Source organism: Schistosoma haematobium, chromosome 1, assembly GCF_000699445.3.
Source record: "Schistosoma haematobium chromosome 1, whole genome shotgun sequence".
Classification (NCBI taxonomy): Eukaryota; Metazoa; Platyhelminthes; class Trematoda; order Strigeidida; family Schistosomatidae; genus Schistosoma; species Schistosoma haematobium.
Genome location: NC_067196.1, coordinates 37,581,873 through 37,607,857, shown reverse-complemented (window position 1 = coordinate 37,607,857; position 25,985 = coordinate 37,581,873). Strand labels below are relative to the sequence as shown.

General features: G+C 38.7%; 1 protein-coding gene across 2 annotated transcripts; it reads right to left on the bottom strand.

Annotated features, from left to right (window-relative positions):
- Window positions 1-1,302: 1,302 nt before the first annotated feature.
- MS3_00009308 (uncharacterized protein) lies at window positions 1,303-13,957 on the bottom strand. Of its 2 annotated transcripts, XM_051217662.1 has the most exons (8): window positions 13,835-13,948; window positions 13,638-13,788; window positions 13,458-13,596; window positions 13,394-13,423; window positions 13,288-13,351; window positions 13,135-13,255; window positions 11,223-11,680; window positions 1,303-2,607 (listed from the first exon to the last, which is right to left on the bottom strand). In XM_051217662.1, exons 2-8 carry the CDS (start codon window positions 13,744-13,746, stop codon window positions 2,146-2,148), a joined length of 1,383 nt encoding a protein of 460 aa, XP_051073956.1. In that variant the 5' UTR covers window positions 13,747-13,788; window positions 13,835-13,948; the 3' UTR covers window positions 1,303-2,145. The 2 variants fall into 2 exon arrangements, with proteins under 2 accessions (XP_051073956.1, XP_051073955.1); XM_051217661.1 differs by having other exon boundaries at window positions 13,288-13,423; window positions 13,638-13,803; window positions 13,835-13,957.
- Window positions 13,958-25,985: the final 12,028 nt, after the last annotated feature.

Below are 25,985 nucleotides of genomic sequence, written 5' to 3'. Positions count from 1 at the left end.
GTGATTATAAGAGGGATGTTTCGCGAACCCACTGGTGACTTTACTTGCCATTTTGTTGCATCATGCAATTGCACCCAATGTTTATCTATACTTTTCGTTGGATTGATAGCTGGCCTTGAACCTCGCTCGGTTTGATATCTAGTTACAACAGAAATTGCAGCTAACTTGCTGAAATCGATCCGTTTGGAGAGATGAATTTATTAGCCATTGAAGCCTAAGATAAGGCTAGCCCAAACAAGGGCATGATCAAAATCAAGATAAGTACTCCAAAAGAAGCGTCAGTCATGTACACAATTATGACAGAGGTAGCTGATTGAACTGAGATCAATCTGAGTCCAGATATGAAATGCTTAGGGAGGACACCAGATAGCATATCGACGATGACTGTGCTGATAGTTAGTGCTAGCCAGAAACAGGTTGCAGTTTACGCCAAGTTTCGGTAAACGGTCACCGTTATCTGACCTACGATCAACAAGTCCCAATTGGCCATCCAAATAACTCTTCTGTGTCTAGACGCCCAACATGCTCATTCAAATCTCCGGCCAGTAGTACTACTACAATATATGTCGAATGCACTTTCTGGAGATCAATTAACGGTTGCTAGGACTCACCATAAATTCCATCCGGGCCTTTGACCTAGAGGTCCAATATACAAAGCAATGATGTTAGGAAATGCAGCCCCATAGTAGTCAGCAACCAACAGAAGGTTCATACACCATTTGTTTCTTCAGGATCCTGGAATCTATGCGCACTAGTGGTTCCGAATCACACTCAAGACTACTAATTTTAAACCAGGACTTTCCAACTTCGTTAGAGGATCTTCCGTACCCACCAACCTGATTAAGGCGCGAGACATTCGCTTTCCGTCCTCTCTACTTCGTAATAAACACCCCTTCTTATATTTACCTTTAATCAGTGGTTACTTAGTATATACTTTGAATAAACCGGTCATACTTTCATTAATTAAATAAATATACAATATCACATCGAGTCCCACATTACTTTTGTCGGTAACTTTTAATTCCTAAGATAATGAATTTTACAGATTTACTGCCAGAGATAGCTGTCTAAAATCGGATCGCAGCCACGTCGGGTAACTGAGAGACGTCAACTAAAAGTACAACTACTAGAATCTCTCGAGATACTTATGAAGTCACATTAAAAAACCCACAGCATCTCAGCTATGACCTAATTGACTAAAAAGATCAAAATGAAAATACGTAAGATCAAGGACGTAGACAACGACTAATTACTGTCAGCTTGCAGTTTATAAAACCAGTCACTTTAACTATACTTGTTGTCAACAAATGAAAGTTCTCTTTATTTTCAGGTTATTTATCCTTCGTTTTACAAATGTGGAAAACTCGGGCAATAAAATATTATTTTTGAATCGTTGTAAAGAAATACGATCTAAAACAATCATTATCAATGTCTACCAATCGTTAAGTCTTTCGACAAAATCTAATGGAAAATATCCTTACCAAGGAGTGCAGTTTGTGTGATGAAAAGGTAGCTTACGATAGGAAATTATTTGTAGTTGTACAACAGAATGATGCTTATTTATGGTTTCATTATTGTTAACGGTACAGATGGTTTATTATATGATCGAATTAAACAAACACTTAGGTGATGTACAAAAAGTAGTGGTGGTGACTAAATGTACACCTTTCAACCACGGTTCAGTTACAACATGAGGAATGGTTTATTAAACCGAGTTCCATAGGTGAAGACAAAAAATTCTATTGTATGGAATGGACCATACCAAAAATAATGTATACATTATTATTCTTATTTGACCATCCAAATAAAATCAGTCAGAGCATTAAAAGACAAAAAGTAAACAAAGGATACACAACATACACAAACAAAAAGAATGCATTGAAAATATAAGCAGTAAAGAGGGTTAATTCCTTGGTATTGTTTTGTTTCCTTTCATTTTTTCCATTCTGTTTTGCAATTTTCATTAAATGCATACACAGATAAGGGCATATACATGATAACAATAAAATACAACATGTGAAAGACACAATTTAATTTATTCATATTATTTTGAAAATGACAAGATAGACTGTCTTCCAAAAAAGGAATAAGAAAGTAGATAAGTAACAAAAACAACAAGATGATAAAGAAAAGGATGACCCATCATTAAGGTGTTGTAGATGGTTCAAGTAAAGTTCTCTGAGAATTAGAAACCCAATCACGTTGTTGTATACTATTTTCATAAAAAGATTTTGATGTATGATTAAATAGTGGAATCAATTCATAAGCATCTTGTGACTGTCTTTTTAAGTAAATCAATACTGATGTACCTACACCTTCAATAGAATGCAATTTTAAATTACCACCTAAATATCTAGCATACAGTCTACTTAATGGTAAACCATGTCCTCTTCCAGCAATAGATAAACAGGCATTACGTTCTGGTTCAACTTCACACGTCATTCGATCATTTACTGTAACTTGACTGGCTGATTGAATTGTTGAATAGTTATTCTCAAAATTTAGTACAGTAGGATGTAGATTTGCAGAATGAACAGCTGTTGTATAATTGTATCGAAACGTTTTTTCGACCATATTTAAAGCCATTCCTCCACCGAAATCTGTAATCTGTAGGAAGGGAAAACAACTTCAAATTTACTGTCAATATGGCAACATAAGATTGAATAATTTCCTGATTTATTTCACTCAATTTCTAATACAAAACGGTAGAATATTATTAATATATTTATCTGAAATTCTAATACTCCCATCTATGATATGGAAAGGCAAATATAATGATATAGAACGTTGCACAGAAGTAGCTAACATAAATAGGGACATCCTAATCATACAAACACACTTCATCAATGAAAAGAGTGTAGCATTTTGGCCAACCTCAAACAAGCCAACTGTATCAATCCCAATATTTTATCAGAAAAAACAGGTATTTCAATTAAAAGCCTAAGAAATAAATTTGGAAACTTAGGTCAATAACTGAAAGAAATACAACAACCTAGCCAAAATAGTTCAGTTAAATAATCAATAATCGGAACGTATTCGGATTATGAACGATAAACTTCAAAATGGTATACAAAAATGAAGACTAGGAGACTGTTAAGACTTTAATTATGTGCAAGAATATATGACATAATAATAACCGTTCCGGAAAAGAGCAAACCTGTCACCAAAATTCCATTCATTTCTCAGTAGTAATCATATGCAAGTAAACGGATTTTGCAGTTATAAAACCCATGAGTGGAAACAATCAAGTTAGAAAGATTCGGTTTTAAAGAGAATAAAAAACACATGTTACTCGAAATATCAAGTATATACTATTGTATTATCACACTATATCAAGTGAAAAAAGTAGTAGGGAACTGGTTAAAAAAACATAGTGAACGACGAGAGAAGAGTTTGTGACACTATGCTTAAATAATATTTAAGACATCCGAGTGTGTTGATCACTTGATCTTCATGAAATAACACATGACAACCTTAAAGCGAACTCAAGCATGTTCAAAACAGAGAAATACCTCAGTCAGTCAGTAACAACGTAGAACTTTGTACGTACGTACATCAGTCCGAGTTGCCTTACCACATTAGCACAGAGATGCAGTTATCGATTCAAATCCCATAGTGGTAGAGGTAGTAAGAGTATAAGCAGTAATCGGTAAGGTTAGGATTTGAAGATGTTATTCAAGGAGTATAATCCAGTGAAATAAATTTCGATAGAGGAAAAACGGGACATGAAGAATTCAGAAGATTAGAATTTGGGAGAACACAAAGAGAAGATGCACCTACGCCATTGCAAACGATTTTGAGCCATGTCATTCAAGGTCTCTAACCATCGGTTGCTATCATCTCGCGGATCCCAACCAGGTAGTCTACACCTACCAACATGGCTCAGTCCACCCATCAGTGACTTCATGGATTTGTGCCATGTTTTGGTCTGGCCACCCCTAGCTTTCTTCCAACCTACTCCTATATCACTGAACATCGCACGTCGGGACAGTCGATGGTTGGGCATACATAACACGTGTCCCAGCCATCTCAACTGATGAAGTCCCACTACGTCATCAATTGATTTGCCATCCTTACCTAGTACCCGTTTCCTAACAACTGCGTTACTTACTTGATGGTCCTAGGATATACGAGCAATGTTTCGGAAACACCTATGATCGAATACTAGTAACCTACGAATATCCTCTACTCTTACCGGCCATATTTCATTGCCATAAAGTAGGACGGAACGAACTGCTGCACAGTAAACACGTCCTTTGGTTGATAGATGTATATCTCGCCTACGCCATAAATGACTCAAGTTGGCAAAGGCTAGTCGAGCCTTCTGTATCCGTGCTGAGATTTCGTCACACACCAGACCACAAGGGCTGATCAGACTTCCAAGATAAGTGAAGCGATCGACACGCTCAATTACTTCACTCCCTATCATTAGTTCGGGTGTCAATGTAACCCAATCCTGAAGCAATATTTTGCATTTCGAGGGGGAGAATCGCATGCCGAACATGCTTGCATTGTTGCTTAGAGTGGTCAGAAGACTCTGCATTTTGTCAGCGTCGTCACCAAACAGAACTATGTCATCGGCATATTCTAAGTAAAAAAGTGAATCTCCTGGTAGAAGTTCAACCCCTGGAAATTTAGATGAAGAAAGTGTCATCTCTAAAAGCATGTCAACGACAAAGTTAAACAAGGATGGGGAGAGTGGACAGCCCTGACGAACACCACTTGAGGTAATCAATTCTGATGACAGTTCACCATAAGCTCTTGCTCGACCAGTTGAGTTCGAGTAGAAAGCCTTTACAAGGTTAATGTACTTTTTTGGTATTCCTTTCAGTGACAAACACTGCCATAGAACCTCACGATCAACAGAGTCAAATGCCGCCTTAAGGTCGAAAAATACTAAGATTGTGGGGCGTCTGAATGTGTGTCTATGTTCTAGGACCTGACGTAGTGTGAATATCTGGTCTATACAACCACTTCCAGGTCGAATACCAGCCTGGTTTCCTCTAGTCTGCTCTTCACGAGCCTTAGTTAGGCGTCGAAGTATTATTGTGGCTAATATTTTAGACACTATATTGGTCAAACTGATTCCTCTGTGATTGTCACAAGAGGACTTTTGTCCTTTCTTATAGACTGGCACAATCAGTCATCCTCACAGATTGTTTCGCTCACACTTGTTGCCAGTGGCTCGGATGAGTTGGAAGAGCTTCCGGTAGTTACCAGATGCAGCTGCTGCTTCCAGCTCATTAGCACGCTCCGACCACCAGGCTTCTCGGTCCTTACGCAAGGTTTGCCCGATTTCATTACGTAACATCTTTCGTCTGTGGTCAAACTCACGGTCACCCGGAGTAGACCGTCGAGCTTCGATGAGTTGTAAGGAGGCTGAAGAAACCCAGTGCTTATAAGCGGGACGTTTCGCGAAGCCGCTTGCGGCAACCAAATATCGAACCGAGCTAGCTTCTAGGCTAGTTACCGTTCCACCGAAAAGTGTAGATGAGCATTGGTTGCAACTTCAAAGCTTGCGTAAGGACCGAGAAGCCTGGTGGTCGATGCGTGCTAATGAGCTGGAAGCAGCGGCTGCATCTGGTAACTACCGGAAGCTCTTCCAACTCATCCGAGCCACTGGCAGCAAGAAGTCTGATATGAGTGTAGCAATCTGTGAGGATGATGGGATGCCAATCACTAACATCCATCGACGTCTTGGACGATGGGCAGAATTCTTCGAAGGGCAGTTCAACTGGCCTGCTGCTCCGGCAACATCGGTCAGACTGGCCTGCCCTCTATGGCCGGTGACGACTGATCCACTAAATGAGGCGGAAGTCCGCAAGGAACTCCAACTCTTGTAGCGCTACAAATCACCAGGCCCAGATGACTTACCTCCGGCTCTTTTTAAAGATGGTGGTGACTTTCTGGCTAAAGGACTGTGTTGTTTACAAAGGTCTTGGAACTAGAGTGTTCAAACATCATGGAATGAGTCGATAGTTGTCCCTATCTTTAAAAAGGGTTCACGTCGTTCCTGTAACAACTATCGGGGGATAAGTCTACTTCCAATTGCGTCCAAGCTGTTGGCTTCTGTCATACTTCGTAGGTTGTTCAAAACCCGAGAAAGATTGACTCGCGAGGAGCAGGCTGGTTTTCGTTCTGGTCGTGGATGTATTGATCATATCTTCACCCTCCACCAAATATTAGAACACCGCCATACTTATCAAAGGCCAACAATCGTAGTATTTCTTGACATCAGGGCTGCCTTCGATTCGTTGGACAGGACTGTTCTCTGGGATTGTCTATTGAAGAAGGGTATGTCTGAGAAGTTTATTAGCATCTTAAGGGCCCTATACACAAACACCTCGGGTAGAGTGAGGGTATACAACCACCTTTCTCCATTGTTTCATTCAAGCAGTTGGGTTAGACAGGGTTGCCCAATCTCACCATTCCTCTTCAACTTTGCCATCGACGACATTCTGGAAACAGCTCTGATGGATGTAAGTAATGGCGGTGTGATCTATTTGGGTCCAACGTTGGGACGAATTAGGGGGTCGCCATGTCAAAAGATGTTTTTTCTTATGCTTAAAGTTAGTATTTGCAAGAAAGAGGCGGTTATCTGAGCATAGCTGCAGCATACGGTCGCCATTACCTGTTCTCTGAGCCACGACACTATAAGATCCACCCAGATGTCTTTCCCTCTCACTTAGTTTACCTACTTGAGCATTAAAGTCACCTGCCACTATTACTACATCAGAGCGCCTAGCTTTTCGAAGAAGGTCGGAAAGCTTTCTGTAAAACTCATCTTTTACATCATCTGAGCTGCAATCAATGGGAGAGTAGGCAGAGACGACGAAGAGGCAACGACGAGTGTCCCTATCTTTCCGACTCCTTACTGTTCCGTTTAGTCGGACAGAGCACAAACGACTGTCTACTGGGATCCAGCTAGTTCTTCCCTGGGACTCAATGCTATACCTACGCCAGCGAGGCCATGGCAAGCAGCATCAGGGCTTTCAGACACACGAAGCGTAAATCGAGGTGGTGATGTCAAATGAGTGAAGCTACTCGGATCCTGTATGCGCGTTTCGGAGACGCAGCACACATCGATGACGCGAGAGTCTAAAGTCCTAGCTAAGGAAGCCTGTTGTCCTATTTGGCACTGTGTTCGGACGTTGAAAGCTCCTACGTGTAGTTTAGAGCGCGGTTTCAGGAGATCAGGAATAACCTTCCGCGTACTCGAATCGTTTGCCCTAGCGGAGCGAGGTGATAAAGGGACGTGAGAAGGGTTAGTCGTGGAGATAAAAGTTATTAGGTGTAGGAAGGATTTGAATGTGACCAACTTGGTCCCGTGTGCTGTTACGGGTATGAGGGTTGATATCACTTCCCGGCTGCCCACACCGTGGAAGGGTATTTCTCGGGGAACCTGAAAAGGAAACCGGATTAGTGTTGGTCTTAACGACCTGAGAGCGTGACCGCAGAGCCCAAAGGACAACTGCTTGGGGCCGGTCGCGCACGGCCTTTTCGTGGAAGGTTTTTAATGTGTTAGCGCCGTTCTTCAAAGGGCCTTACCGCCGGAGACGGAAATCTGTGAGGTAAGGTGAGGTGTGACATTTTTAGGGTCGATTTTTTCTAACCCCACCCCTCCTTGTGGGAAGGCAGCATCGCTGCAGATGCTGGTTGTCCGAGGGAAACACCTTACTGCTGTCACACCCCTCTACAGTCAGTAGTTTGACTTCGCCCTCAGACCTTAAGTTGCTGCTTTGTCTTACCTTTCTCAAATCGACCTGCCTGGCATGGCAGAACCTACAAGAACATATGTTCCAGCCAATATAGCTCGGGTGGGTCATCACGATAGGCAAGCCCGACCACCGCGTCAAGGTAGCAGCTACGGTCGAGAGAGAAATACCTAACCGCATATTACGACAACAGTGCATACATTTTGACCAAATGCACAATAAAGATCTGTTATACCAAAACAAAAAGCTACACACATTTTTCTACTCATGTGTAAAAAAATATTACTCACATTTGGTCTAACCGACGAATCGCAGATATTGAAGATCCCAACTTATAAACAAAGGTGGACAATTTACATGAGCTGAAGTGAATAGCTAAGACTTACCCTGATATATTGTTATAGACAAGGTGTGAGTAAAGTGAAAAAAAACTGTAGTGTTAGATGCAATCTCTTAGGCCACTAGTTGTTGATCCAAGATGAATGAAAAAGCATAGGGATCCCAGATGAAGTCTCAAGTATGCTAAATCTTGGTAATTAGAGGCGTAAAGTGACTATAATCGATTGCAGTCACATTACTTCAAACTTGCTCATATACTTTTCACACTTATTTTCGAGTTCTGTGGACTTCATTCTTTGATCACTGAAGAGTGATATAACGCCTTTAGCGCGATAATGCCAGCTGTATGTGACATTATCGATTAATGTGTCAAAGACATGATAGATGATTATCTAGCATAAATCAGTTATCAGTAATTCAAATGAACCATCTAAACTATACTATCAAATACAAACGTTTCCACCCATTTATCTTATTGGCCTATGTCCATTTCTTTTGCATTCATCAATGATCCTCTTATGAAGACAGTTCCATTCTTTACTTTATTCTCCGGTATTATTGTGGAATTTGATAACATGAATCAGAATGTATTGAAGCAAAGCTATGTTTATTTTGAGGGTTAAAGAAGGTTCCCATGATGGGAACAGTGTAGTTTGTTGTTTAAAGCAAGCTCTACACCTTTGTGAAGATTATCCTTCGTATAATCTAAACTGTTATCATTATGTACATAAACAGAAACTGCAAATAGTTTGGTATCTTCTAATGGCTCTTCAAGTTAATGAAGGCTCTTGGTACTCACAAAGAAATAATCTTTGAATATCATTGTTTGTTGTTGGATTAAGTACAAAACTTCGGATTATTCTCAAGTAATACAAACCAAGAATTAGGAGTCGCTTGACAAGTGCACCATAAGTGTAAGGACCGATAAAGTACCTGTTAATAAACTTAAATCATTTTATCAGTCAATTGCAAGTTTGTGCCCGAAGCTTTGACTTACAACAAATGTATGAGTGGTGAGGATATCTAACTGTGTGAAGCAGGTTACGTAGAAAGCTCAAATATGTAGTAATTTGAGTCCTGACCATTTATACTGGCTTAGGTATGAGAAGGTATAATAACTTATACAACTATATAATTGGTGTACAAATTAGATAAACCAGAAACGTGTAGCAAAAATAAAACAGAAAAATGGGCTATCAAGTTGACAATACCATAAGGGATTAAAGTGTTATGCCCCGATAAGCATAATGAATGGTAACTTTGGGATCCATTTATGGACCAATACTGTGCGTATACTTTTATCGTATAATTGTTAAATAAATAAACTGTTCATATTCATGTCCCTCTTATTATGAGCCTTATTTTGACCTATGAACTATTATTCTACGATTTACCATTCTTAAATTATGCCCTGTCTATTAATTACTACCTCCCACATTCACAGCCACATTTGGCCAAATCTTGTATAAATGTTGTTTCCTATTTTATTGATACGATGTGGTCTCTGGTTGGTATATAAACCGAGTATGCTTGAAATAAATGATTCATATTGCAGAGTCTGAGATTGGTGTTCTGGACTTGACTGGCTGGGCTAGGTAGGAAGCAGGACCAATAAGGACTCTAGACTGCTCGTACGGGTTTATGCGTTACTGGTCCGATCGATAAATCACAGCTCTCTAATTGGCGGTATCGTTACGTTATACATTAGCAGGGTGCACATGCCACAAGTTATAACATAAAGTTACTGAGATGTGGTGAACTTTGTATATGCAGAAACGAATTGAAAATTTTTCTTGCTAAAAGATAATCATAACATTATTAAACAAGGGCTTCGTTCGTATGAGACGTGCATACAGCAACTTGCCATTAAGATCATCTGTGACTGATTGTTAGCAGAATATAGATTGGATTAAAGCACATTCCGTACGGGATTATATTGGGGCACGCAGATTGACTATTTCTTATACGATCAGCGCTAATGGATACTCTCATGTAAAAACTATAAATATACTAACGTTTCTGTTATTGTGACGCCTGATTCCATCCAACCTTTTTATTTGGAATATAATTACGTTTCTGTTCAACCGTGTTCTGATTTGGGGCCTTGTCGAGTGAAGCAGTGTCCAAAAATACTAAGCAATAGTTGCTGGACCGTAACGAGAGAAACTATAACACTGGTAAACGAATTACATTCGATATACTAGAAATATAACATTAACAGTTTCGGAATAATGAGAATGAATTGTAACAGTACATGAAAAGCGACACAAAACCAGCTGAAAAAAACTAGGGATGATAGAAATGAGTACATGGAACACGATTGTCCTATTCGCAATATATCCAAAAAATGTTTAATTTTCTTAAACAGTTCAGACATTCTATATATGACATTTCCTAGTTTACTTTTCAAGCAACTCAGTTGATTGTTTTTTAGTTACTCACAAGCAATATCGATATTTGAGTCTCTTACAAACTAACTCAATGCGCAATCATCGCTGACATAGGGGCAAGTTAAAAGAAAGCTAGGAGACGTCAGACGAAGATGTAGTATCAGTTTATACAGTTATGAACTCTTGATTCGAGCAGTGTGTGAGGATGTTGACTACCTGATTGGAGCCCATGAGACAAAGTATATCGGTTAAAAACCTTAGATGACAAATCGAAATCATTAGCAGTGACGAAAATATGCTCACTTCCCCTACATTTAGATTTTCTCGATACTCTTTTAAACAATTTGTTTATTAATTTTACTTCCCTTTTTAGAATAAATTTATCTATTTAGTCATTTTACTAGGGTTTGTATTATTGTCCCCTGAACATCTTTGCTATTTAACGTGTTAATTTCCTCTTATTATGCTGAGTTGTGTTGTGGAAACTGTTGCCGATGCAAATTTATGCCTGTGGTTGACATGTAAGACTGGTTTTATGAACATTCTCCGGCGACTCTTACTTAAATGGTTAGGAATAACATCCTAAATCAGCCAAAAACCTTAGAAAATTGTTCTTATCAAGCTCAGTGATCAGAAGCGATTTAAAATTGAAGACTGCTAAACTGGAATTTCTGAATATACTTTATTAAATAAATCTAATTAGAAATAACCACAAAAACATGATGTGGTGGCACTATGAGTTAAAAATAGTACACTAAAATTAAGCTGAACTTCTCACCTTAATAACGATATCTTCAGGTCCGTTGCATATAAGAATGTGTATTCTTGGCAAGTGAGCATCATTATTATGGATCTCAGTAACAGCTCTCATCGAATTTTTCAACAATTCATACAATATATAAAACAAATGACCAGGTATATAACAAAATGTTATGTCTTTCCCCTTCACAGACAAATCCGCACAGTTCCTTTGGTTGTCCAAAAGATAAGATTTGGTCGACGCATGACCAGCTGCATCCACACAAAAATCAATTTTGTTGAAACTACCAGATGCACGCTCTTTATTTACACAATCGTGGATTTCAATGTCACAACCCGGCGCACGACCATACGCCTGAATACACAGTGGTCTGGAATAATTGTATGCATTTACTGCGATTTGGACTGGGCTACAATCCGGGTCGATACCCCCAACGTGAGATTGTACGTTGCAGAATGTGGGTCCATATAGCTTGACTGTAATGGTCAGAGTTCGGTACGTAAAACATACATGTGCAAAACAAGACCATAGGAACATCCTTATAATAATGATACTAACAAATATCTCGAAATGATTTTCATTAGTATATACGCTGGAAACATCACATTCAACATACCAGTTAGGTAAGACTTAATACAAATTAATATGCTTCACTCAACTATTCTACGAGAAAACACTGAAGTTTTAATTTACAAATGTTAGAGCCAATAAATTTTTACTGAGTTGAGATCACTAAAAACCAATGTTAAATCGCTGACATACAACAAGCTTGTATTTCAGGCTACATTAGTATAGAATAATCCAAGCTTAAACGTCCAATTGTAACTTTATATGAACAAAAATTCACGAATGTTTGCTAGTAAAAAACTGCTTTTTGAACCACTTATCACATTTAGATTTTCATTTAGCAAGTTTCAAAACGATAGCAAACTCTTGTCCTGGAATTCAGTGCAGAAATCTAATGTCAGAACACTATAGAGTATCATATAAGAACTCCAAATTCACAGGTAACACACTTGTCGGATTGGTGAGTAAACTGAGATCATCCTTACAGTGGACAAATATATATATATATATATATATATATATATATATATATATATATATATATAGAGAGAGAGAGAGAGAGAGAGAGAGAGAGAGCAACCAATCAGTACAAGCAAAAGATTATCAACTGCGATTTCCATATAGGATTATCAAGTGAGCACGAGGACCAACTTGGCCCATAAATAGTCCCCCTAACAATAAACATTTTGGCAATCTAGAATTGATCATATCAGTAAAAATACATCTATAATTTTGGAGTGCATTTTTAAGCAACGTACTTCAGAAACGGTTATGACAAGAAATAAGGATCTTAAAAATGAGAAAAGATACGTGTAGCTGTCAACTTCAGAGTACATATTCATGTGTAAAATTCTCGGTTAACACTTAATACACCAGGATTAGTTGTGCTGACTAGTTTTCCAGAATGTAAACAAACCATCAATCAGTCAAACGCAAGGTAGGAGCTGAAGAATTAGTATACTGGTTAGTCGTCACACATCATTAGCACAGCGAGATGAGATTGTTAGAACAAATCCCAGAGTAGTAGATGCAGTAACTACCAACGGTAGTGGAAAAAATAAGGCATCCAAAATACAACTCGGAAAAAATGTAGATTAATGAAGTAAAGAGTAAGCGCTTGATTTTATAAACTTAGGGTATGAGGGAAGAAAAAGAGTGAATGCACTTGCGCCATTGAGAGGGGGGACTGATGAGCAGTAAACTCATCTTTCAGTTAACAAGCGAATATCTCGCCATAATTGACGTTAGTGGGCGAAACCCAACAATCAATACTCATCTCCAGGCATAAAACCAAATACTTCCAAATGATGGGTGACAGAAACACACTTGTAATTTATCTACCACGTGAATGATATAAACTTACAATGCTGATTAAGCAAAGTTCGGATACCAATTCTACTCACGTAAAACCGATCCAGAAAATACTGTAGTTGCAACTCTTGTGACTCGGACCACGATTCATTACTTTGGATTTCTTTGATACCCTGTACCATAAGACCAAATGTAATGAGCTTACCAATGCCATTACTTCAACTACGCTCGAATGCTTCTGTAAGATAAGGTCAATATCATCTGTAAATCTGGATAAAGTAGAAGGCGATTTTGTCGAACATTCTTCATACTTGATAAGGCTATTGAATGTCTCCTCATACCTGTTTAAATGACAAGCAGAAGAGCCGACCTTACAATAAACATATCTGTTGGACAGGTTTTGACCTTCTTAGGATATCGGGCAGGAGATGGATCTCCTGCATAATGTTCCCTAGCCGAACTGGGAGTTCATATTTCAGAAAATCGAAGGACTTAGAGGCCGGTGCAGTTTCACCTTGAGAAATCGCAGTGTAAGATAAGTCTACTTCAAATTACCAAATGATAAAAGGTTTTTCAAACTCAACGAAACCGGAGTGAATTTACTATAATGCTCGATCATTTTCCCTGACTTTCCAGCTAATTTACACATGTTCTTGATGCCCATCTTGATTAATTAAGTTCTCTTTGGATGGCGTTTTCGGGTCTTCTGTCACCAAGAGACCTGTGAACAGGTCATAACTACGTTTGCATACCAATATTCTGAATAAAGGTGCGCGATTTGCACGATGGAAACAGAGGAGAACCAGGACTAGCTCTTCTCAAGAGCATTAGCTAGCTTGCAATTGAAATTACCCCTCTTTCGTTTCAGCGACCCTAATGGGTTTGTCTCAAGGCGGTCATTTCATATCTGAAGTACCTCAGATCAGTGGGGCTTGTTTACACTGGCTTAACTTAATTATATGTGTGTCTTCAAAAGATCTATATATTTCAAAAAATTCTGAATGACATGCAGTCATGTATATCATATTGTTTTTGTCTACCTTTCATCTCTTTTTAATTATCGACCGACGACAAACAGGAGGTGAGCATGTATATTTCATTTTTTGTGACCACCCCAATTTTATCTCCATTTATTCAATAGTAGTACTGTGTTAAGTACTTCTGAGGGGATTTCGACCGACCTAACCGATACTTTTCGCCAAACAATCCTATCTCAGTTCTTGGTATAGGATGTACGAAAGTGTCTTACAAAATCGTTAACTCGTTACAAGAGTATAATTATAATAAATTCAGGCGGGATTTACTCCCTTCTTCCTCGTACAAATAGGAAAACCCACTTACCGCCTATATGTTCATGTGTGATGTAAAAATACCACAAGGAATTGGCATTTTCAGTAAACCCTAAGGCTCTTAAATCTTATGTAGTAGTGCGGGTCTAAATTTCATGGTAGTAGCTCAATCCCTCGAGTGACCTTACGTTATGGAGAAAACGCCATGAGGTCATTTAAGATTGTTCACAGCCATTCGGAAAGCTTAGTAGTATACTTACTTACTTACGCCTGTTACTCCTATTGGAGTATAGGCCGCCGACCAGCATTCTCCAACCCACTCTGTCCTGGGCCTTCTTCTCTAGTTCCATCCAATTCTTGTTCATTTTTCTCATGTCTATCTACATTTCCCGGCTTAATGTGTTCTTCGGTCTTTCTCTTTTCCTTTGGCCCTGAGGATTCCATGTGAGGACTTGTCTTGTGACGCAGTTGGGTGCTTTCCTCAATGTGTGTCCTATCCACTTCCAGCTCTTCTTCTTAATTTCTTCCTCCACTGAGATCTGGTTTGTTCTTTCCCACAGTTGGTCGTTGCTAATAATGTCCGGCCAACGGGTCCGAAGTATTTTGCGTAGACAACTGTTAATAAACACCTGTATCTTCTGGATGATGGCTTCCGTAGTTCTCCAGGTTTCCGCCCCATACAGTAGAACTGTCTTGACATTTGTGTTGAAAATCCTGACCTTGGTGTTGGTTGACAGTTGCTTTGAGCTCCAGATGTTCCTCAGTTGTAAATATGCTGCTCTTGCTTTGCCGATCCGCGCCTTCACATCTGCATCAGATCCACCCTGTTCATCAATGATGCTGCCCAAATCCGTAAAGGTTCTTATATCTTCCAAATCTTCTCCGTCAGTGGTGACTGGATTGGTTCATGCTGTGTTGTATCGGAGAATCTTGCTTTTCCCTTTGTGTATATTGAGACCTACTGCTGCTAAGACTGCTGCTACACTGGTCGTCTTCTCCTGCATTTGTTGTTGCGATTGCGATAGGAGGTCCAGATCATCTGCGAAGTCTAGATCGTCTAACTGCATCCTAGATGTCCATTGTATCCCGTGTTGCCCTTCAGATGTTGACGTCTTCGTGATCCAGTCGATCACCAGGAGAAAGAGAAAGGGTGAGAGTAAGCAACCTTGCCTGACACTGGTCTTTACCTCTAACGACTTTGTCAATTGTCCTCCATGCACGATTTTGTAGTTTAATCCATCATATGAGTTCTGTATGATATTGACTATCTTCTGAGGCACGCCGCAGTGTCGAAGAAGTTTCCATAGTGTTGTTCTGTCCACGCTATCAAATGCCTTTTCGTAGTCAATGAAGTTGATGTAGAGTGATGAATTCCATTCAATTGATTGTTCCACAATGATCCGTAGAGTTGCGATTCGGTCTGTACACGATCGATCCTTATGGAATCCAACCTGTTGGTTTCGAAATCGGGCATTTACAGAGTCTCTCATTCTGTTTAACAATACCCTGTTGAAGACTTTTCCCGGTGTTGAGAGAAGAGTGATGCCTCTTTAGTTATCACAGTTGCTGAGATCGCCTTTCTTCGGTATTTTGAGCAGAACTCCTTCTTTTCAGTATGTCGGTACTCATTCCTCATCCCAAATCTTGCTGAAGAGAATGTGGAGTATCCTTGCAGTTGCCGCTACGTCTGCTTTCAGTGACTCTCCTGGAATGTTGTGTGGTCCTGCTGCTTTGCCACTCTTGATTTGTCTGATGGCCATGCTTATCTCTTTAATTGTTGGTGGGCAAACATCGATTAAGAGGTCCGTGGATGCTGCTTTGATGTTGGGTGGGTTCAGTGAGAATGGTCGATTCAAGAGTTCTTTGAAGTGTTCTACCCACCTGTTTCGTTGTTATTCAATGTTGATGCTTACCTTGCCTTCCTTGCTTTTCACTGTTCGGTCCGGTTTACAGTGATTCCCAGCGAGTTTCTTTATTGTGTCATACAGTTGTCTCATGTTTCCTCTTGCAGCCTTTTCAACGGTCGTTGTCAGATCTTCCACATAGTTACGTTTGTCAGTTCTAATGCTCCTCTTCACTTGCTTGTTTATTTCTGTGTATTCAGCTTGTGCCTTGGCTTTTTCTGCTTTTGTTCGGCTGGTATTGATTGCTGCCTTCTTGTTCCTCCTTTCTTGAATCTTATCTAGTGTATCAACAGTGGTGCTTCTTGTGGCCCAGGACCTCATGACATATTGGAGTGATTGCTTCTTTGATCCCCTTCCAGCTGCTCTCCATTGTAGTTCCTTCTCCATTGAGTAAATCATAAAAGGGTTGGAACCTTGCAATCGCTATCCAGATTAGATCAGACGATCCTCGATACATTGATAGCCTATCAAATATATTTTCGAACATCCTCGCTTCTGTCCTTTGATTTCACTTGGTGGGTACGATTCATATAAGAAGGTGTTACTGGTTAAAGTGTTGTCAAACTCCAAATACCTTTGGCATCTCCAATAGTATATGCGTTTGTCAATTGAGAAAAAATTCTTGAAACCCACACTCGTAATATCTTCTAAATTAGTTAAGACAGTTGAAGTAGTTGAGAAAGGATTACACAAAGAAGTGTATGTGAACATGCAGTTCAAAATCGTTCCAGATAAGTGAGCAAAGATTTGTTCTTTTAGCTCGTCCCACTCTGTTTAATGTACTCAGTGTACTATGCATAAATGGAATGGTTCTAGAGTTTTACTTGGAAAACCAAAGTTTATTGAGAGTACTCTCTTCGGTTCGAGAACAAGTATAAGTCTATAAAAGCTTTCTGGTTTTATCTTCCACTGACTCCACATATAGCACCAATAACGAAAGATGAGAACTCTGGTCCATAAATATGTCAAAACATACTGTTCCAGTTCGTTTCAACTGATAATGTGGATATACATGTCCTATTATGTCTGTGTGGACGAGGGAAGAATTGAATGCACATGCCGTATGGATTTGAGATATACTTACTAACGTTATGAAAGGTACATTACATACAGAGTGCTTTGTCATGGGCTGTGTCCGGAGGGAGATAATGGCTGTCAGCCTTATGTGCAAACAATTCAACATAGTGCTCCGCCCTTTCCACGCTAGCCGGACATTTCGTAAGAAGATAAGTTCACTTTCATGCGTAGTCTGACAGTCGTACGTATTCACGAGACACCTTGGTAACAGCTTATTTGTATCAGTTGGTGCAAACTGGACATAACGAACAGTAAGCTATGGATCGTTCTCATTGTACAGTTTTAATTAATACTTACGTGTCATATCACGTATGACACCAGATGTCACAGGGTACTGGTTAAGCTGTAAAGGAATGTATGTGGCTCCATATAATGTGCATACTTTAACACTGAGCAATCAAAAGAACAGGAGAGTTGAGTCTCAACACAGTCGGCTAGTACCTAGAGATGTGAGATCCATTGTGTGTATTATTGACGAAGGTCTACTAATGGTTTCGTCGGATACCTAAAAAGAAAGAACGTTAGGTACCTTTAACAACAAAAATCTTCCTCTAAAATCCAATATTTTGGTTCATATTTGTCAATAATTTATCTCTCTGATAGTACTCTCATCCTACAACTTACTACAGTACTTTGCCATAGAAAACTTTTAGATAAACATTTATTTTTGAAGAGTAAAATTTTGCATACCATCACTAATTCCAGTGCGTATCTTTAACGATCCGAACAAACCTTACGATAATATTGAACGATCCATGGAAACATCTTGAGCTAGCTTTTGTGTTATTTTCAGCATAACTAAGAATGTAATTATGGAGCGCTCCAGTAGTACAGCAGTTAGTGATTATAATACTAGGTATTAAGGCTCAAATTATATTTTCTCTGTATGTAAACGACGAGCAAATAGATACAGCAATTACTTAGCTTAAATTATATAATTCTCTATGTACCAGCAATATTTAAAATATATCTTCATACCCCTTTATCCTTGACATCTGATTTGACTGGCCTTAAGACCCCAATCAGAGTATTTCAAAGTGTTTCAAATAACAACCCTGTCGAGCAGTGTATTTTCGCTACGTCTTTGGTCAAATAAACCCACAGAAAATGGACGATAGAAATGTGAATGAAAAGTTCTCACCCACAGATGGTAATTTATGATTTTGATTATTGGGACTATCAGTGACATGATATTGTGACAAAGGTTTTAAATTATATAGTTCACTCGTGTCAGGAAAGTATGCACTAAGTGTTTCGAATATGGTTAACGAAGAGTCCTGTTCATCAGTCGAATTTATTATCAAGACATCACTGATGAACAGAGACTTGGAAAACTATTTATTCGAAGGATTTGTTTACCGCTACACATTACTACAACACAGATGGAATAGTGAAAACCCTAGAACGTAATCATCTAAAAGTTAAACCTCAACAAGCTTGTCACTGACAATCATTTTTCTAAAAACTTATTTCGCTCAACAGCGTATGGTCGTATTTATACGTAGATGTAGTGGGAATAATAATGAAGAATCATCGAAGACACGTTCAGTTCGCCATATTTCTCTTTATTTTTCACTCCTTTCAGTGGACTTAGATATGAAAGAGAAGAAACGGCAAACATGTCTCAACTAAATGTGTGTTTATCCAAGCTGGCAAATCATGTAAGAAATGTTGTGGTACATGCGTATATACACCATGCGACAACGAGAGAAGTCACACTTAGAGAAGTTGCATTCTTAGTTTCCTACCTAAAAGTCTGTATATATATATATATATATTGAGATAATAAAAATATTCAGATTGTCGTCGTTGTAACAAAAATGTGTGTCGGCATACTCAAGAGATGATTGCTTCAGGAGATTTTATTTTGATGTGATGAAATTTAAAAATCTAGCCAGTTAGTCGCAGAACATGTGAAATGTGGCAAATACAAATAACGTGCAAAAATGTCACTGACAGTATTCATTTAAGCGTTCTGGAGACTTCACGGCATTTCCTGAACGTATCATTTAAGCCCGGTTATCAGATCCCAGTAATGTATCCTATTGATTTTTGACTATGATGGGTCTAATCATAATGCTGGAAATTGTGCCGTTTGGTTGTTTGGTTTAAAAGTCGAATGATGAGTAGATTTCTTTTAACTATTCAGTGCTGGAGTTATTTTCAGCTCCATGTTTACTAATAGTATAGTTCTAGGGTTCAGGATGAAGCGATCTGTACCGTACATCATATGCAGCTTCTACGGGCTATCATGAAAAGTGGTGGTGCACAAATAATTGCGTACTAAATAACAAGGCGGCACGAACGAAGGTTGACTGTGATCAATTCGAGGCAGGTTTTACTGAACCCATCGTCTTTGCAAAACATTTCATACGAGAGCACAGATGTAGACAATGTATCGACATTTTTCCGGTAAGCCGAAATGTCGTGCCTTCAATAAGTTCGGCTGCAGCGCATCCAGGGTCAGTTTGAACGAGATCGCAAATCCCGAGTATCACGACAGAAAGAGCGTCATCGCAATGTGATGTGTGGGCTTTCAACTGTTGGTGAAACCGTTCTATCAGCTCATCAACTTTTCGGTATTGAACGGTCATAATGAATCGGGAGGCTTCAAAGAATTATGTAGGACAGTGTTAAGTCCTAAGGCAACCTGGAGATCATGGTTTGTGTCAATAGCGGAAGGCCGGCCAAAGTTTCCCACCAGTCTTTCGACGAGGGCGCGAGCAATACTTTCATCAGTAATGCCCTTGATATGTATTGCTTCTAGCCATCATGTGAAATGGTCTACATACGTCGAAACATAAGAGTATCAATCTAATTCTGACAAGGGTTTTACTGAATCAAGATAAATGTAGCCAAAACAAGGAGGAGTTGTGTAAGATCCTATGGGACTAGTGCAGAGTATTAGTGTCTTCTCTATGAAGGCGGGGGACTTTGTTTAAATAAATTCTTTGGAAACTGGGGAAGCAGAAGAGCAGACATTTTTCATGACTGCCGAAATCAAATAATTTGTTACAAAATATTTGTGGTATCGTTATCCAAACACAGTTCACTCTGTTGAGTTCATGGTCATGCAAGTATAACTCAGAGAAAACAAGCCAATAGTGTGGTGAGAAACGAGTAAAGAAGTGGATAAACTGATGCAGAGAATGGAGGCAGGTTAAGTTCATGAGAACCTCCACAAACTAGTAGGAAAATAACAGTGCTGAAAATCGAAATTCTGAATTACACTTATTATCGTTCATTTCTAGAGACACGATGAACGTAAACAAGTGGAGATACTCACACACAAGCTTATACATTCGTATAAAAAGTATTCAAAGCCACACTCGAATAGGTTTCCGAAAATTTTAAGAGTGATAGTCATATTTCTCGTGTATAATCATCGACTTAACTCGCGGTGAATAACGGAATCAAACAGGTAATGTGCGGGAATGGATGTTTGAATGCATATGTTTCGTACAATTGTTGATTGAGACAAACGCTCGAAAAAACGAAGCGAAATGACTCGAGATGTAGATAGTGTACGAGCCAACTCCGTCTAATCAAGCGTTAATATTTATAGTTCAAAAAATAAGTTACAGATATGTGATGAATAGGATAAACAATAAACACATATACGATCACATGAAAAGTCAGAAAAAATAAGCTAGTAAGTAACAAGGTCAAAGTGTGGTCTGTGAATAGTGAATAGATCGGCTTATCCAGAATAATTTATGTGGTCTTAACATAGTAACAGAAACTACGGAACTATAATATATGTTTGTGGTCGTTATAAAGAAACGCGAAGAAGGCGATTTGTTTTGGCTGTAATCTTGACAATCGCTTGTGATTTTATGGTCCAGGCTAAATCAGATTCTCTCTTGCTGTATGCTTAATCAGTTGGTAAAGCCCATAATAGTTGCTGTTACCGAAACTATTTCTAACTGAAAAATCCGCGGAAAAATCATAAAAGAACGAAGCGTCAGTCGTGAAGTGGAATAAAGTAGAGTAGTGGAAGGAATGCGGAAATACAAATCGAATAGATTATATGGCAAATCCAGAAACTTATCGAATAGGTGTAAAGGTTTTCAAACGCTAATAACTGTATCATTTTTTTCTACTGTCCGTCTCTTAGTCTCTATCAAATGTCAACACTTTAATCTAAGCAAAAGACCTTGTATTAACAATCAATAAGTTATATTGACAGTTTGGAGGGTCTAATATAAACTTGAAAATATGATTTTAAGAAGTCTGCAAGCGTGGAAGAGTGACTTCAGTATTACAGGGTGTTTGCATCGTCCCTAATCACAAAAAGCTTGATAAAAAAATATACTGATAAAAAAGTGAGCATTAGCTGAACGATGGTGCACATATGGCTGGACTAAAATTTATGGACGAACTAATAAGATTTAGGGTTTTTGCACGAAATTCACTCACCCATTTATTTAAAGAGCGTTTTAGCATTTTAACTGATGTCCCTTCATTATGAAAATTCCAAACCTAATTCCTAACCCTGGCCGTCAAATGTAAATCATAATCGTCATTTTACACGCAGGTTTATAAACTTCATTGAGCTCTTACAAGTTGGTGGATATACTCAAGGTCACTTATAGACGCTCAAAAACCGTTCATAAATTATGGACCTACCGTTATAACTATTATAAGAACCATATATTTGGGTTAAATGATTGTAATTTGTGATTAAATTTTGGCACTTGGATTGGAATTTTGTTCTCTTATTATCTGGCGTCGACATTTACAAGTGGATCAATTGATCATACTTCAGTAACGGACAAAAGCAAAATTTGGGAGTGACATGATATAATACTAAAAGATCTGTTCAGTCTGAATGTATTAGAATATAGACGTACCAGACGTTTAGGCACATTGCAAAAGTTAGGGTCTCACTGGTCCAAAAAAAACTACCGACCGAGTAAAAGTGAAACATCTTGTATTACTTGTGAAACAATACTGAAAGCTTCACATAAATAATTCATCGAACTGAGCCGTTCTTACATGAGATGAGAAAAAATCGGTCACTGAAGATGTAATAAAAATAGTGACTGTCAAAAAGCTGAGGCTTAAATATGATCAGCGTGAAATTGCTCGGCCAAAAAGACCAGTAACCTCAAATGTATCTTTTTCATCTCTGTATAAAACATATTTCATCAATAATATATTTATTCTTCGAGGGTTTGTGTAGATGAACACCCCCGACTTCGACGATAGGACAAATCAGGGTAGACAATTACGTAACTTCGGCATAAGATCATGTAAAACAAACCATCACAACATAGCCAGTCCTTGATATTAGACTAGGTCTATCATTTTAGTAGCATAAATAAGTGCAATGACACCGATATCAGAAGAAAGATGCTGAGAGTAGTCGTCGGGTTGTATGAAATTCCGTCTCACTACAGCGATTATGTGACGACCAAAATTCCTATCTTCGTTGTTCATCAAAGTGTCTCAGGGGAAAGCTAAGAGATTATATGTATATCCACTAACTGACTTGGCTAGCTGGAAACGTCAATGGTTGTATGGAACAAGATCTATTTACGTCTGTTCTTTTCTGTCTTCATAAGTTATACAGTGTTACCTTCTCATTTTTATTCACTCATATAGATCATAAGGTTATTATTTATCCTGTCTATTCCATTTGTTTACTGATTGAAACTTGTGTAACCTTTCTCTTTCCCCTTCAGCCTACAACTCGGATAATGCCGTTATTATGACCTAGTTCAACTAACTGATCCATTATAAGGTCGTGTAACATCTGTGTGGTCTAGAGATCTCCCCTCCATGTAGGGTACACAGAAGTTGTCTTCGAATAAACTGACCAAGAATCACATAACAAAATCACTAGCACCACTTCATCCAACTAGATTAACATTATTGATTATTATGAGAAAAACTGGATAGTTTATATGAATGGATTCGTCCGAAATTTAAAACCGAGAGGACATCGCAAGAAAAGCTTCTAGTGGTTAGTAGGAAAGAAATAACCACACAAACGAAAGCCAGAAACAGTACTTTCAAAGATGCAAAATCCGTTCCTAGTTAGAATAATTGCCTACATAATTGTAGTCATAGAAATGTGGAGGATATGAGAGAACTACCGATTACAGCAAATAAATGTTCCAATCAACACAAGAATGTCATTACATTCTTTCTTGATAGATTACGCACAGATTGTTTGAAAGGTAATATATAATTTTGTTACAACACTGAATGTTTCCGGATCTGAAGGCACGCTTCAATGAACAATCACCAATGTATATTTACAGCCAGTCCAAGCAGCACAACCATAATCGGGAGCGGATCAATATGGCAGTCACTGTCGCCAAACTATCAAATAAAATAATATAGATATAGTTGGGGGAAAACGTGGAAATTCAGTGGAAGCATAAGATAAAACAAGAACTACGATCAAGTATGAATAATGCCATCTCAAATGAAACCAAACGATCAGCGAAATATACATCTGGCAGAATCGAAAAGAATGAATTGCAACAATGTGTACGTAGATAGATTTGCATACACAAGATTTCCCGAAAAAATCATACAGAAGTTCTGACAGCGGTGTACTATCCTTAGAACGTAAATAATTATGGTTAGACCATGTCTTCACACACCACTGTGATGACGTCACTGAAAATTAGTATCTAATCCCGCTAGCTAACATTGATCATGTAATGTACTTTTAGTTCCGGACACATAATATCCAATGTCTATCTGTCATACTAATTTCCCGTCAAACAGAGATTGTGGTATCCCAACAGATTAATTGGTCTATGTTAGTGGAGTGTTCGAAGGTAAATGGAATAACGTTAACGTTACAATGGAGACCGGAACAATACCATCTATTCCATGGTCAACATGTAAGCTACCACACTGCTCTCCATGAATCGATAGAGGAACTGCAAAAGTGATGGAATTCCGTCAGTTTTGGTACAAGAAAATCGTTTGTATTGGCAAGAGATGATCCCGAAAATGCTGTAGATTGATCGAAATATTTCGGTAAAGTGTTTTCTATCAGCAACGAGGAACGACCAATGATTAATTGTGGTTGTGGCGGCTTGTTGGTGGACGCGGTAGTTACTGAGAAAGGTAATGTCTTAAAACTACTTCAGCATTTCATATCTGACAAGTCCTGTGGTCCTGATGATATTCATCTTAGGATTATGAAAGCCATATCAGATGTAATTGCCTAACCTATAATCATACTGTTTGATATGTTTCTGCAGCATTCCGGACTGTCACGAGACTGGAAAGACTCAATAATTAATCCAGTTTATAAGGCAGGGAGTAGAGGCGTAGTTAGTAACTATCGACCCGTTAGTCTAACCAGCGCAGTTGCAAAACTAATGGAAAGGATTTTTCTGATTTCCATTATAAACTACGTGGAAGGGTAAAATCTTTTACCCATGGACCAACGTGATTTTCGCAAAGACCTATCATGTTTGACAAATCCGCTCACTGCAAGTGACTGGGCTGCGGCAAAAGATCGAAATATTCCTATAGATGTGATTTTCATAGATCTAAATAAAGCCTTCGATAAGATCTCGCATTCTGGTCTTAAATTAAAACTGAAAAGTTTTGGAAACCATTATGCAGTCATAGACTGGATAAGTGACGTTCTTCATGACAGGAGGCAAAGGGTAGGGGTAAATGAAGCTCTCTTATCGTGGGAAGCTGTAAAAAGTGGAGTTCCCTAAGATACAAATCTTGGTTCTCTTCTCATTTTACTTTATGTAAATGAATTACCAAGTGTAGCAAAATCATCCGTTCTACTCTTCGTTGATGACATAAAGATTTGGAGACACATACACTGAATGTCGGATAGAATGGTATTACAGGATGTTCTCCACTCCTTGGTGGTATGGATGGACGGAAGGTCACTAGAAGTGAATTCTAGTAGGAAGGTGGTGATGCAATTAACTAGCTATGACTGTTCATGTTACTACACAACACGTAGATTCGTGTTATCGAAAGTAATGGACTATAAAGACTAAGGAGTCATAATATACAACTATATCACAACTACGAGTAACTGTAATGCTGCTGCTGCAAAAGACTGTGAGGTATTGTGGGCTATTCGTAGGTCTTTTCAATACTTGTACGAAGAAATTTTTAGATTATTATACCCGACTCTTGTGAGATGGCATTTGGAATATGGGATTCAAGCAGCGAGTCCTTGTTTCAAGTATGAGGCGGATATTCTGGAACGAGTCCAACAACGTGGGACTAAAATGGTAAAAGGTCTCTCTGGCCTATCTTATGAAGACAGACGGAGACACCTCAAATTATTTGCGTCACCTTGCCGTATAACACGGGGTCATCTAGTATTGGCATATCGTAGACTGAACGATGACTTTGGTATTAATATGTCTTAGATTTTCCTTACGTCTAGGACTGATCATTTGAGAGAACATTCGAAGAAAGTTCAAAAACCGAGATAAAATAATCTACCTCTAGAGTTTCGTTTCTCACACCGACTAGTGAATTACTAGAATTGCCTACCGCAACACGAAGTATCAACACCTTCTCTTATGTCCAAAACGAGATTGAACCTCCACAGTGTTACAAACTGCAAGGACTAATTTAGGTCGATAGATTTTCTATCCTTTTACTGAAGACTGAAGACTAGA